The sequence below is a fragment of the Nicotiana sylvestris genome, chromosome 10 (assembly GCF_000393655.2).
Source record: "Nicotiana sylvestris chromosome 10, ASM39365v2, whole genome shotgun sequence".
In the NCBI taxonomy this organism is placed as follows: domain Eukaryota; kingdom Viridiplantae; phylum Streptophyta; class Magnoliopsida; order Solanales; family Solanaceae; genus Nicotiana; species Nicotiana sylvestris.
The window spans coordinates 82586453-82600002 of NC_091066.1; the positions used below are offsets into that span (position 1 = coordinate 82586453).

Consider the following 13550-nt stretch of genomic DNA (forward strand, 5'->3'; position numbering starts at 1 on the left):
GGTGATCAATAAAGTGAGCGAAACTTTAGAAATAAGGATTCAGATATCAAAGTTTTGATGGACAGAAATACCGGATATGCATACATTGAAATAATTAAGATGAAATCAAACATGCAATAATTGTATCACTTTTTTTCTTTTTCGTTTGTATTCCCCCCCCCCCCCCTCCCTCATTTTTATCTAAAAAAGGGAGGACCATAGACCTAGTCAAACTGGTAAAAATAGTTAATGGAGCAGAGATAAACATAGAAATTTGTCCACCAAATCATTTTGTAAAACTAATGATTCCAAGGTAAAAGAAGTTTGGCCGTTATGGTGGTTGAAAGTGGCGGGAGGTAACTAGCGGCGTAGCCTCCTTTTCTCTTACCACCACCAACTTTTTCATTGTGTCATAAAAATGGCTTCGTCAGATGATGGCGGTAGCCACCACCGCCCTATAGTTGTGGCAGTTGATAAAGATAAGAATAGCGCCTCTGCTGTGAAATGGGCTGTTGATAATCTCCTTACAACCAATCCCAATCTTGTATTGCTCCATGTTCGAATCAAGAAGTCACCAAATCGTAGGTACCCTTTTTCTCTTATTCCCATTCCTCAACTCAGTCCTAAGGGATCCATAATTTGGTATTCAAATTGTATATATATTATTAGAAATTTAAGTCTTTTTATTGCACCTATAAAAAAGGCAGCTCGGTCCACATAGTATTTCGACCCTTATGCAAGCATTTTTCATCAGTGCTGGCCGAAGCATAAGGCAAGGGCTTTAGGCCCCAAAATTTTAGGGACCTCCATTTTTCATTAGTAGTAGATATAATAAATTAATTTTTTAAAAATTTAAATATTTTGAAGTAAAAAGGTCCAAACTTTTTAATAAACTAAGAAAATAAAACTTCAAAATTTTGAACAATTAGAAGCATATGAAAATGTTTTTGATTTCATGTTTAAAGGTAAAAGAATTTGATAAAATTAGGTGACGAGAATTTGAAAGACATTGCCTTAACCAAGATAGATATTGATGGTTTAAACTTATTTTTGAATTAAAAGTATTACGGAAAGATAGTACAAGTAGAAGATAATACTCTAATTAATATATTTGATTAGATAAAAGTACTTGCTTCATTTCCAAATGCATATATTGCTTATAGAATAATATTAACTATAAAGAGGTAAAATGGATTTAAAAAAAAAATAAGAAAAAGACTTAATTAAGGCCACTCAATAAGGTTTGGCTTTAGGCCACCGACTTTGTTAAGTCGCCTTTGGATTTCATGGCTCGAACTCGTGAGCTACAGGTCATATGAGATAACTTTATAGTTGCTCCAAGGCTCCCCTTTTGTGAATGTAAGTGAAATATGCTTTTGGTTTACCACCAAAGAGTGGTAGAATGGATGATATCCCTCCATTTAAGGTGTCGGGTTCAAGCCCTTGGAATGCACAAGCTCCTAATTCCCTTTTATGGGCCTTACAAAGTGCTAATTTGTATTAGTTATGCTAGTGGCTTTCGGATAACAATTTCCAAATGTGGTCCATTCTTCTATATCTGAAACAGTTGAATTTTGGTTGTTTATTGTGACATTGTTGCTGCTTTGTAGCGGGTGGTGGGAATGAAGCTGCTCCAGATGCAAATGGAGGATCAAGCGACGAAGATACTCAAAATGTCTTCACTCCTTTCAGGGCTTATTCTGCGCGTAAAAGGGTAAGTGAATTAAACATATCATAGAGGTAGATTGACGTTTGACTAGAACGACAAAAGAAAAGATAAGAAAGATGGCATTTTTGAGAAATCCATAACAAAGTTAGCATTTTTACTCTTTTTCTGTTCAATCATTATGTCTAACTTTATGTTCCTTTGAATCGACCAAACACTTCCTTCATTCTATTTTATATGACATTCTTTCCATTTTAATCACTTCTAAATATATTGATGCCATTCTACATTATGATACTCTTTACCCTTTAATAATTTCCTAATGATTTCTAAGGATACTTTTGATAGTTATATATATTTAGCAAATATGGCAAAAAAAATAAAGTTATATTAAACACCGCATTGTCCTCTGTTTGGTCCTTACGATCACAAGAAATAGTGGCTGTTTTCTCATTTCTGTTCCTTTTTTCCCCTAAGCCTCTTGTTTTGCTTCAGTGCTTTGCACCATTAAAGTAATTTATAAATTACCTACAGTAACATCGTTTTTCAATGTTTAGGTGAAACGGGCTTGCACCATTTTGGAATTTTTGCTAAATCATACTTTACTCAAATGATTGCAGATAGTAGTGAAAGAGATCGTCCTTGAGGATACTGAAGTGTCCAAAGGACTTGTTGACTACATCAACGGTCATTGTGTTACCAACATTGTTCTTGGTGCATCATCTAGGAGCGCTCTTGGCAGGTTATTATCTCTCAGTTTCTCTGTTTCTTATGCTGCATTGTGGAGGAAAAACTTAAACTTGGCTCATAACCTTTTTCTGCAGGAAATATTGGACTCCTGATGTCCCAACAATCATAAATAAGGCTGCACCAGAATTTTGTACTGTCTACGTAGTTTCAAAAGGCAGGCAACAATCTGTCCGACCAGCAGCAAAACCTCTAACTTCTTCTGTGTCAGCAAGGCAACATTCCTCATCAGCATGGACACCGTCTAGATTAAGTAACTCTGAATCAGAAGACATATCCAGGTACAACATATAAGCAACTGATGATATAAAACTAACCAACTTTCCCTTTCGTTTTGTTGGCTTGAAAAAGCTAACAACTTTCGCATGGCAGTGCTTATAGCCCATAGAGAATGATTATGGTTACTTCTTCCTTTGTTGTATCACCATCTTATTTGGAGTTAAAGTTTTAACTGTTGAACTAAGAAGTAATAGGTGAAAGAGCAATTAGGCTTCCTTGTGCTCTAAGCAAACGTGTGAATTCTTTATGCTCTAGCTAATTTTAATGAATAAATGGTACAAAATAGGTTGTCATTTGCAAGGGCAGAGCCAAAGATTATAGAATCTGAGAAGACGAGGCCTGAAAAAGGACCATCTAATGTAGTGATAGATCATCTTCATGCTCCCTCTGGAGGGCCGATGAATTCATGTAGCCGGACTTCTCAATCAGATGGTAATGAACTCTTCGCTCGTATTAACCATAGATCAGTTGATATCTCAGCCGACAATCTTGACTTCACACAAGTTGCAATCAAAGAAACTCCAAGGAATGGAAGCTCCTCATATACAGTAAGTGCAATATAATCATAGAAGCTACATTACAATGCATATTTGTAGCTTAATACACAATATGAGCATTTCCGTTATATGAAAAGTAACAAATTTGCTGAATAATAACTTGTCTCATCATATGTGATAATGCAGTTGGAAGCTGAGATGAAAAGATTAAAACTTGAGCTAAGGCAAACTTTGGATATGTATAATGCAGCTTGCAAAGAAGCTGTCTTGGCCAACCAAGCGGTAATGTCTCGTTGTCTAATTGCCTAGAACCACAAAAATGAAGACCATTTAAAATAGAAAGAAAGAAGAAATTTAAAGGCTCAAGTATCTGCAAAAAACATCAAACATAGAACATGCATTGAAAAGAAACCTAGTTTTAAAGTTCAAAGATAAAAAAGAAATTATAAGGGAACTCATGTTTCTACAAATTTTACTAGCACTCACAGAATCAAATGTTCAGTTTTTGTTACTTGGATACTTAGTACATGGCTTAGATGCCTAGAATAGGCCACCGTATTTGCATGGTATCTTTTAGAACCAATAATATTAGTCTAGGGGCTACCAATGCCCAAAACTACATGGGTGCATTCAGCATTTTTATGGGGAGTTATTCTTCCAAGAAAATCGTAAGGTATGAATTAATAGTTATTAGTTACAATTTTATCTATATACTGAGTAAGAAATAGCATCATATTCATATCACCCTTGTGTATAAGTTTTATGAACAAATTGTTAGTATGTTTCTGTTGCCATAAAAGGCTCTTGGAAACACGAGTTACAAATTTATGACATCAAATGCAAAGGACCAAGGCTTTCTTCCTCTTCTTATCCTTGATTAAGCTTTTCATGTGTTATGTGTATATTAAATTTCAGGCTGAAGAGCTTAATAAATGGAAAATGGAAGAAGCTCGTAGGTTTGAACAAGCCCGTCTTGCTGAAGAGGCGGCTCTTGCAATTGCTGAGACCGAAAAGGCTAAATGCAGAGCTGCTATTGAAGCTGCTAAGAAAGCACAAAAGATGGCTGAGATAGAAGCACAAAGAAGGAAGTATGCGGAGCTGAAGGCCAAGAGAGAGGGAGAAAAAAAGAATCGAGCAATGAATGTTCTATCTCAGAATGATCTCCGTTATAGGAAGTATACAATAGAAGAGATTGAGGCAGCAACCAAAAATTTCTCGAGTTCTCTAAAAGTTGGAGAAGGTGGATATGGACCTGTTTTTAAGGGAAAACTTGATCACACACCTGTTGCCATTAAAGTTCTGAGTGCTGATGCTGCACAAGGGAAGAAACAGTTCCAACAAGAGGTAACTCTTGATATCTCTAATTCATCGATACATTCTTCTTTTACAATACATATTAAGATATGAAACGTCCTTCATTATTTGAGGTGAGCAACTTCATTTTTCATAGAATTATGTGCATTCATTGAGTCACTTCTAGAGTTAATTAATGGGGACGCAATGGAGGGAATCATGATAAATTGTACATGGAGACAAATGCATATATAATGATGCATTTTGGTGAATGACATGATTGTTTTGATTAATCTGTAATAGGAATGTTATCCACTAGGTGATTTCTTCCCATCTGCCTAAGTCTTGGTGCAGAGTAACCGGTACATGTGCTAGTGGGAGGTAGTAGATACCTGGTGGAATATCGAGGTATGCATAAGCTAGCGTCCAGACACCACCTTCATAAAAGAAATTAGTATTGTGGGAATGTTTTTGACTAATGCATAACCTGGTAGTTTTTTGTTCCAAGTATGTATGCTTCATCTAAAAGCTTCCTTAGTATGCGCATAAGCATCTTGTGTAATCTTTTACCGGTACATTTATGAGCACATTCTTAGAGATGTCTAAGGAAGCTCTTGTCTGAAAAGGTTAAACAATGGCTTACTACATGTAAATGGGATGGATTTTCACTTACTAGTATTACTAGAAGTGCAAGGTGTTGTAGCTTGTAACCACTCATCTATGTATATAGTATATACATAGATGTCCTCTTTCCTTGGTTAAAATGTCGATTGATGTTAGTATAGTATTTGACAAGCCAACTGCTGATACACATAAAAAAGCGCCTTTTAATTTACAGGTTGAGGTCCTCAGTCTCATTAGGCATCCGAATCTGGTGCTACTATTAGGTGCATGTCCCGAGTACGGGTGTTTAGTTTATGAGTTTATGAATAATGGCAGTTTGGAAGATCGTCTTTTTCGGAAAGGTAATACCCCTTCAATTCCATGGGAAATTCGCTTCAAAATTGCTGCAGAGATTGCAACCGGGCTTCTATTCCTTCACCAAGCAAAGCCAGAACCTCTTGTTCATCGCGATCTCAAACCAGCAAATATTCTTTTAGACAGAAATTATGTCTGCAAAATCAGTGATGTTGGGTTGGCAAGGTTAGTTCCACCATCTGTAGCTGACACTGTGACACAATATCACATGACTTCAGCTGCTGGAACTTTTTGTTATATAGATCCTGAATATCAACAAACAGGAAAGTTAGGGACTAAATCAGATGTATATTCCCTCGGCATAATGTTGCTCCAAATTATTACTGCAAGGCCACCAATGGGTTTAACTCATCATGTTGAGAGGGCCATTGAGAAAGGTACATTTGCAGATTTATTAGATCCGACAGTGCAAAACTGGCCAGTTGAAGAGGCTCTTAAGTTTGCAAAATTGTCACTCAAGTGTGCTGAGCTGAGGATGAAAGATCGACCGGATCTTGGTTCAGTAATAGTGCCTGAGCTTAGTAAGCTTAAAGAAGTTGGAATTAATAGCATGCCAAGTATCAGTAGTTAACTTGCTCCTCTGCATCTTTATTAAAAGATTGTATCCATATGAGGGATCAAGAATTGTAAACGCAAAAAACTTCCTTTTTTTGGCCTGATTCTGAGTGTTGGTATGATCAATTGATCACTCTTCAATGCAATACTAACTGTGTTGAAATTATTGTTGATACATTTAGTCCAAAAGGATCTTGAGTATGTGATGATGAAATTTAAGGTGTTTGGCTATGACTCGCAAATACTGAAGTCTTTATTTTATCCTCCTTTTTTCATACGATTGACCTTCTTTTGGAACAATCTAATTAATCACAAAAATATACTGCCTGGAGATAGAAAAAAGGGACTAGGTGAATTGTCATCATTAACTATGGTAAAAACTTACTCGCACTGTAAATTGGTATGGCTTATGACATAGCATAAATTTGTATGGTTTGCAAACACTACGCGGGCAAACTTTCTACCATCAACTATTGCCTGAAATCTTCACTAACAGAAGAGGAACCAATAGTGGTTAAAAGAATCCAATAGCACTGGAGAATTTGTGTAAAACTAATTAGAACTCTTCTACTACGGAGTAATTTGTTTATAACAGCAGCAAAAGCCGGGAGAAAAAAAAGAGAAATTTTAACAATACATTCATGAATTGATGTTATCTGGTCGTACATACTTGACTTCTGCTAATTTTAAAATCTTATGTTATGTTTTCCACGTGATTCGCTATTCGTTTTGGTGCCATGACTAATTCGGAATCACGCCAGTAATTAAAGCCCATCAAAGGAAGAAGTGTTCTTTATAAATAAAAAAATCCATTCTGAAGGCTTGAATTGGAGATCTATCCATCCAAGTTATTCAAATTCTTATGATTCAAAGCATGGAAATCTTAGTTCTTTATGCTTATGAAATTGAAATTTCTTTTCCTATTTCCTTTCTTTTGTTTTATGACGCACTTGACGTGCCATTAAATATTATTCCTATAAGTCAATCAATCTGAAATATTTATGTTCAAAAATACTAAAGTGTGAAAGCATAACTGATTAGAGTCAGAAAAGAACAAGAAGGAAAATATTAGAATGTGACTGATGGATAAGAAATTTGTGGATGGGATAGAGCCACCAAAATGAAGGACAATTTGCAGCGACACTTTTCCTCTCTAAAGGTCGTCCACGTTTCATGTCCATTATTTGTTGCCGAAAGTGAGGGAAGATGATAGGATGAGAACATGCTTTACTGCCAAAGCTTAGGGCAGAATAGTAAGTACATCTCTATTTTTAATTAAAGAATTAAAATTTTGATTTTGTGAATTAATTGCCTTTAATGAACAACATTTTACCTTTGGAGTGATATACTTTAGTGCGAAAAGAGATTAATCAAATTCCAAAAGAAATATCGAACACCGAATGTTTACCTTAAAAATGGTAACTACAATTATATTTGATTTTGTGGTTCTAAAAATACGTGATTTATCTTAACGCTAGTTGTTAGGCAATAGATGCTAAGTGTGAGTAAAGAAAATGAGAAATGCAAACCAATAGGGTTATAATGCTGGGCCTCGAGCTGGCTAGAGCAGGGCCTCGAGGTCTAGATGGGCTAACGGCGACGAGCGATCGATGGAGGATCAATGATAACGAGGGCCTCAAAGATGGCCTTTTGCGGTAAACAATGAGCAATAAATGAAGAACAATAAATAAACAATGGAAGAACAAGCAAAGAATAAGCAATAAATGTGAAGAACGATTGTGTAAGCAAAGAGCAGAGAATATTGTATTGTATTCAATATGTTGTGTAATAATCTGAATCCCCTTACAAGATGACAAGGGTCCTCTTTATATATGAGGGGGAACCCCAACATAGTACATGTGTAATAATGACGAGGAAATGCTACTGTTACAATTGTATAATGACTTAGTACGGACTTGTACTATTCTTGCAGACCTGGTCAGCTCTAGCCACGTGTCTTTGGGAGCTTTCCTGCCTTTCCATGATGGTCATCGATTTGTGCTGCTCCGAAATCGACCTCCGATGTGCTCCCTCGAGGGAAGCACCTCGGGGGCATACTCCAAATTCTCATTCGAGCCCCTCGAGGACGGGCATGAAATGCTATGATAACCCCGAAGTCGAACTCTTCCGATTTTGGCCGCGTACAGATAGTCCCCGCGTTTCTTAGAATGAAATGATAAGGAACGATCTTGACCTCGACTTTCTCGAACATCATGCTCGTGACGTAAGCGTTCGAAATGACTGGGACATCCCATCGTTCTGTCTCCCTAGAAGCATTGAATATACCGCAGGTTCGCTTTCCCAAAAGTGGTGATCGCTGCCGATCTGTTTCCCCAAAAAACATTGATTGCGTCGTTAATACGTCTTCTAAAAGTATTGATTGCGCCGTCGATTACGCTACTGTCCCTCTATAAATGGGGGATTGCTTGAGCCAAGACTTTACTCAGTCTTTCTTCAATAGCCTTTAGCCCTTCCCCTTCTTTACATCCTCATCCAAACTCCTATTTTTATGGTTCAAACTCGTGGCCGTAAGGTCATACGACAACAACTTTGTCAGTTATGCCATGACTCTTTTTCAAAACTTTTCTTCCTGAGTGGGGTTATATTGAGTTGTTGTTGTTGTTGTTGGCTCGAAATAATGAGGGACGAGCCTCCAATTCTTCCCGTATCAGAAGATATATGGACCGTAAACCGCTGCTTATCTCTCTTAACTTCAACCTGGTGTGGCGCCTCATTCCTTCTGCTTTCCATGGAGTGAGGTGGCATCATCTACTAACTTTTGCATCCCATACCGGTGCAATATCTCAAGAAGTTGCTTCACAATAGTAGTGCTGACGAGACCCATACTCGCCAAATTTTTCACCAAGCCACAATTTTCCTTGCTTGTTAAAAGCTTTTGCTCTTTGATAGGCTATACCCCATCTTTCATCTATTGATGTTTCTGAGGAGATTCTCGAAGACGTCACTCTGAAGATCGAAATAGGGTCCCCAAGTAAACGGTTCTCGTAGATGTCGCTCTTGAGGGTATACCTCCGAAAGTAGACTAGGCTTTTTAGTTGTTGTTTTTTGCTTCTTTGTTTCTGTGTAAGGACCCCTCGTGGGCTTTTGTAATCGTCTTTTATTATTACAAAAGTTTCTTCGATTTGCCTTTGAATTGTGCTGAACTTCCATTGTACCTTCGATCGGTCCAAATACTAGACCCTGACATCGTAATCCCTTTGGTTCTCGATTGGTTAATATGATATTCCTCGAAATGTTTTGTCATCCCTCGGACTAAGTCTGGAGTGATCTGATAAAAACTTAGGTTGCCGAAACTTCTGAGTTCGAGTTGAGTGAGAGCAGGGTCTCGATTTCTTTTGAAATAAAGCTTAGCCTTTTTAGGTGTCACGACCCAGATTTCCTACCCTCGGGAGTCGTGATGGCACCTACTAATGGGAGCTAGGCAAGCCAAACCTTAACTACTTGCTACACTTTCATTTTTTTTTTGCTTCTTTTTAACCAACACAAGTCGATAATATGATAAAAACGGAATTTTAAATAAATAAGCGGAAGTCGACAATTATATATCTTAAGGCTACGTCTATTACAACTTTTAAAACCTCAAATACCCCAAACCTGGTGTCACAGACTGTCTAAGAGTTACTACATACAAGGTCTGAAGAAATACAATACACTATTTCTGAACAAAGGAAATGAAACAGGAAATAGAGATAGAGGGAGACGCTAGGGCCTGCGGACGCCTGCAGGTCTACCTTGGGTCTCCGAGTGGACTAAAGGAAGCCCTCCAACTACTGTCCGAAAGCTGCTCCTGGATCTACACATAGTGCAGAGTGTAGTATCAGCACAACCGACCCCATGTGCTGGTAAGTGTCTAGCCTAACCTCGGCGAAGTAGTGACGAGGCTAGGACCAGACTACCAAATAAACCTGTGCAGTTCATATATATATACAACGGAAAAGAAATACAGAAATAACCAGTCAATGTGGGAGGGGGAAATATGTTGTGGGGGAGATAATAGTTCCGAATAGAAATGCATCAAGTAAGAAAGAAACAACATAACTAGAATATCAACAAGGAAGCATGAATCAATAATTGCACGGCATCACCCTTCATGCTTTTACTCTCAGCCTCACCAAAGCAGTTATATAAAAAAAATGTGCACGACATCACCCTTCGTGCTTTTACTCTTGTCCTCACCAAAACAATCATATAATCAAAATGTGCACGGCATCACCCTTCGTGCTTTTACTCTCTTTCCTCACCATATAATTAATAGAATCGGCACAGAATGGTACGTCGTGCGGCACGACATCACCCTTCGTGCTTTACACTCTTTCCTCACAATAACAAACAATGCACGACATCACCTTTCGTGCTTTAAGACTCTTCCTCACCCAAACAATAATCACAAACAAAGGGGCAAGGGGATAAACAAAATAATAATAGAAATCCTGGCAAGGGAACACATTTAAATAATTAAATCCCAACAGGGGAACAACATCAATAATCTCAACATCCCGGCAAGGGAGATAATGAATAAATCATCAATAGCCCGGCAAGGGCGACAACATAATGATCTCTTCTCTTTCTCACTTTTACTTCACAATTCACTTCACGACTCGAGCCAATGCTCTAGAGGTTCAATTATCACTTATACTTTCACAATTCGTTATACAACTAGAGCCAACGCTCCTCAATGTGCACAGGTCACAATTCCTTCCACAAACTTTACACAACAAGTAGAAACCATCACCAAGGCATGATAGATACAATGAAGTCATGATAATCACAATATAAGACTCACAGGCATGCTAGACACCAACGTATAGATACTCTTCACCATGTCTATAGGTCGTACTCAACAATTACCACATAGAAAATAGGACTCGACTCATAATCCCTCAAGCTAAGGTTAGACCAAACACTAACCTCGATGCCATGAACACAATTCACGATTCAATTATAGATTTTCATCTCGATAACACCACCAATTCGCTCGTATCTAGCCACAAGTTACTTAATTATATCAATAAATGCTAAATGAATCAATTTGAATGCATGAAAATGAGTTTTCTAAAGTTTTACCCAAAAAGTCAAAATTGGCCCCGCGCCCACATGGTCAAAACCTGAGGTTCTAACCAAAATCCGATTACCCATTCCCCCACGAACTCAAATATATAGTTTGTTTTGAAATCGGACCTCAAATCGAGGTCCAAATCCCCAATTTTTGAAAAACCTAGGTTCTACCCAAAACAACCAATTTCCCCCATGAAAATCATTGATTTGAAGTTGAAATCATGTTAAAAGATGTTAATGATTGAAGAAAACTAGTTAAAAATGGCTTACAATTCATTTGGAGAAGAAAGATTATTTGAAAAATCACCTCTTATATTTTTGGAGTTTTTTGAAAAATGCAAAATAACTGAAAAACTTGTCTATCTATACCCCTCTCAAACCCCCTGTGCGAACCGCACAAAATGGACTGCGGCTGCACAGGCCTTCCTAAGGTACTGCGGTCCAGTGCCCTGTGCGAACCATACGAAATGGGCTGCGGCTGCATAGGCCTCCACCGCGCACCGCACGAAACCGACCGCGCACCGCACTGGCCCCCTTTCGCGGTCGCACACGTTTTTGTGCGGACCGCACTGGCAGGTTCAAAGACCTGCAACTTCTGGTTTTAAGTCTAAAACATCCCGAACCTACCCGAAACTCACCTGAGCCCTCAGAACTCCAAACCAAGTGTGCATACTAACTCAAAAACATCATATGGACCTACTCGTGCGATCACATCATCAAAATAACATGTAAAATCATGAATTAAACCTCAAAACTCAACATTTTCATCAAGAACTCTAAAAGTTCATAACTCTTCAATCGGAAGTCGAACTCACGTCAAATAAACTTCGTTTTCACCAAATTTCACAGTTATCTTTCAAATACTATAACAAGTTTGTACCGGGCTCCGGAATCAAAATACGGGCCTGATAACAATGGTTTCAAACATTAATTCTTTTCTTTATTCCTTAGATAATTCAGTAAAATAATTTCTTTCAAAAATTGATTTCTAAGGCTTGGGACCTCGGAATTCATTTTTGGGCATATACCCAAGTCCCATATTTTACTGTGGACCTCCCGGGATCATCAGAACACGGATCCCGGTCCGTTTGCTAAAAATGTTGACCAAGGTCAACCATAATCAAAGTTTTAACTCTAAAATTTCTATTTCTCATATTTTCATATAGAAGGCTTTCCGAATATAGGTCTGGACCACGCATGTAAATCAAGGTGATTCTAAATGAGGTTTTCAAGGCCTTAGAACATGGAATTTCGTTTTAAAACAAGTGATGACCACCTTTTGGGTCATCACATTCTCCACCTCTAAAACAACCGTTCATCCTTGAACGGATAGAAGAAGGAAGTACCTGAGTCGGGGAAAAGATGGGGATAACGGCTCCGCATATCGGACTCGGACTCCCAGGTCGATGCCTCAGGAGGCTGACCTCTCCACTGAACACGAACAGAAGGAAAACTCTTCGACCTCAACTGACGAACCTACCGGTCTAGAATAGCTACCGGTTCCTTCTCATCAGACAAGTCCTTGTCCAACTGGACAGTGCTGAAATCTAACACATGGGATGGATCGCCGTGATATTTCCGGAGCATGAACACATGAAACACTGGATGCACGACTGATAAGCTTGGTGGCAATGCAAGTCAATAAGCCACCTCTCCCATTCGATCAAGAATCTCAAACGGACCGATGAACCTAGGGCTAAGCTTGCCCTTCTTCCCAAATCTCATCATGCCCTTCATAGGCTCTCGGAGCAATACCCGCTCTCCAACCATAAAAGCCACATCTCGAACCTTGCGGTCTGCATAACTCTTTTGCCTGGACTGAGCTGTACGAAGCCTATCCTGAATAATTCTGACCTTGTCCAAAGCCTCCTGAACCAGATCCGTACCCAACAATCGAGCCTCTCCTGGCTCAAACCATCCAACCGGAGATCGACACCGCCTACCATATAAGGCCTCATAAGGAGCCATCTGGATACTCGACTGGTAAATGTTGTTGTCGGCAAACTCTGCTAAAGCAAAAACTGATCCCACGAGCCTCCAAAGTCAATGACACAAGCTCGGAGCATATCCTCCAAAATCTGAATAGTCCGCTCGGACTGCCCGTCTGTCCGAGGATGAAATGCTGTACTCAAATCAACCTGGGTGCCCAACTCTCGCTGAACTGCTCTCCAGAAACGCGAGGTAAACTGCGTACCTCGGTCTGAAATGATAGATACAAGCACACCATGAAGACGAACAATCTCCTGGATATAGATCTCTGCTAACCTCTCGGATGAATAGGAGACTACCACATGAATGAAATGCGCTGACTTGGTTAGCCTAGCAACAATGACCCACACTGCATCGAACTTCCTCTAAGTCCGTGGGAGTCCAATAACAAAGTCCATAGTGATCCGCTCTCACTTCCACTCAGGAATCTCAATCTTTTGGAACAAGCCACCAGGCCTCTGATGTTCATACTTGACTTGTTGACAATTCAA

At 38.8% G+C, this 13550-nt stretch overlaps 1 protein-coding gene across 2 annotated transcripts; it reads left to right on the forward strand.

Moving 5' to 3' along the window:
- The first annotated feature begins 227 nt into the window (after positions 1 to 227).
- LOC104244303 (U-box domain-containing protein 35-like) lies at positions 228 to 6236 on the forward strand. Of its 2 annotated transcripts, none has more exons than XM_009799701.2 (8): positions 228 to 560; positions 1590 to 1693; positions 2266 to 2387; positions 2470 to 2673; positions 2958 to 3219; positions 3355 to 3450; positions 4084 to 4512; positions 5300 to 6236. In XM_009799701.2, exons 1-8 carry the CDS (start codon positions 398 to 400, stop codon positions 6008 to 6010), a joined length of 2091 nt encoding a protein of 696 aa, XP_009798003.1. In that variant the 5' UTR covers positions 228 to 397; the 3' UTR covers positions 6011 to 6236. The 2 variants fall into 2 exon arrangements, with proteins under 2 accessions (XP_009798003.1, XP_009798004.1); XM_009799702.2 differs by having other exon boundaries at positions 405 to 564.
- Positions 6237 to 13550: the final 7314 nt, after the last annotated feature.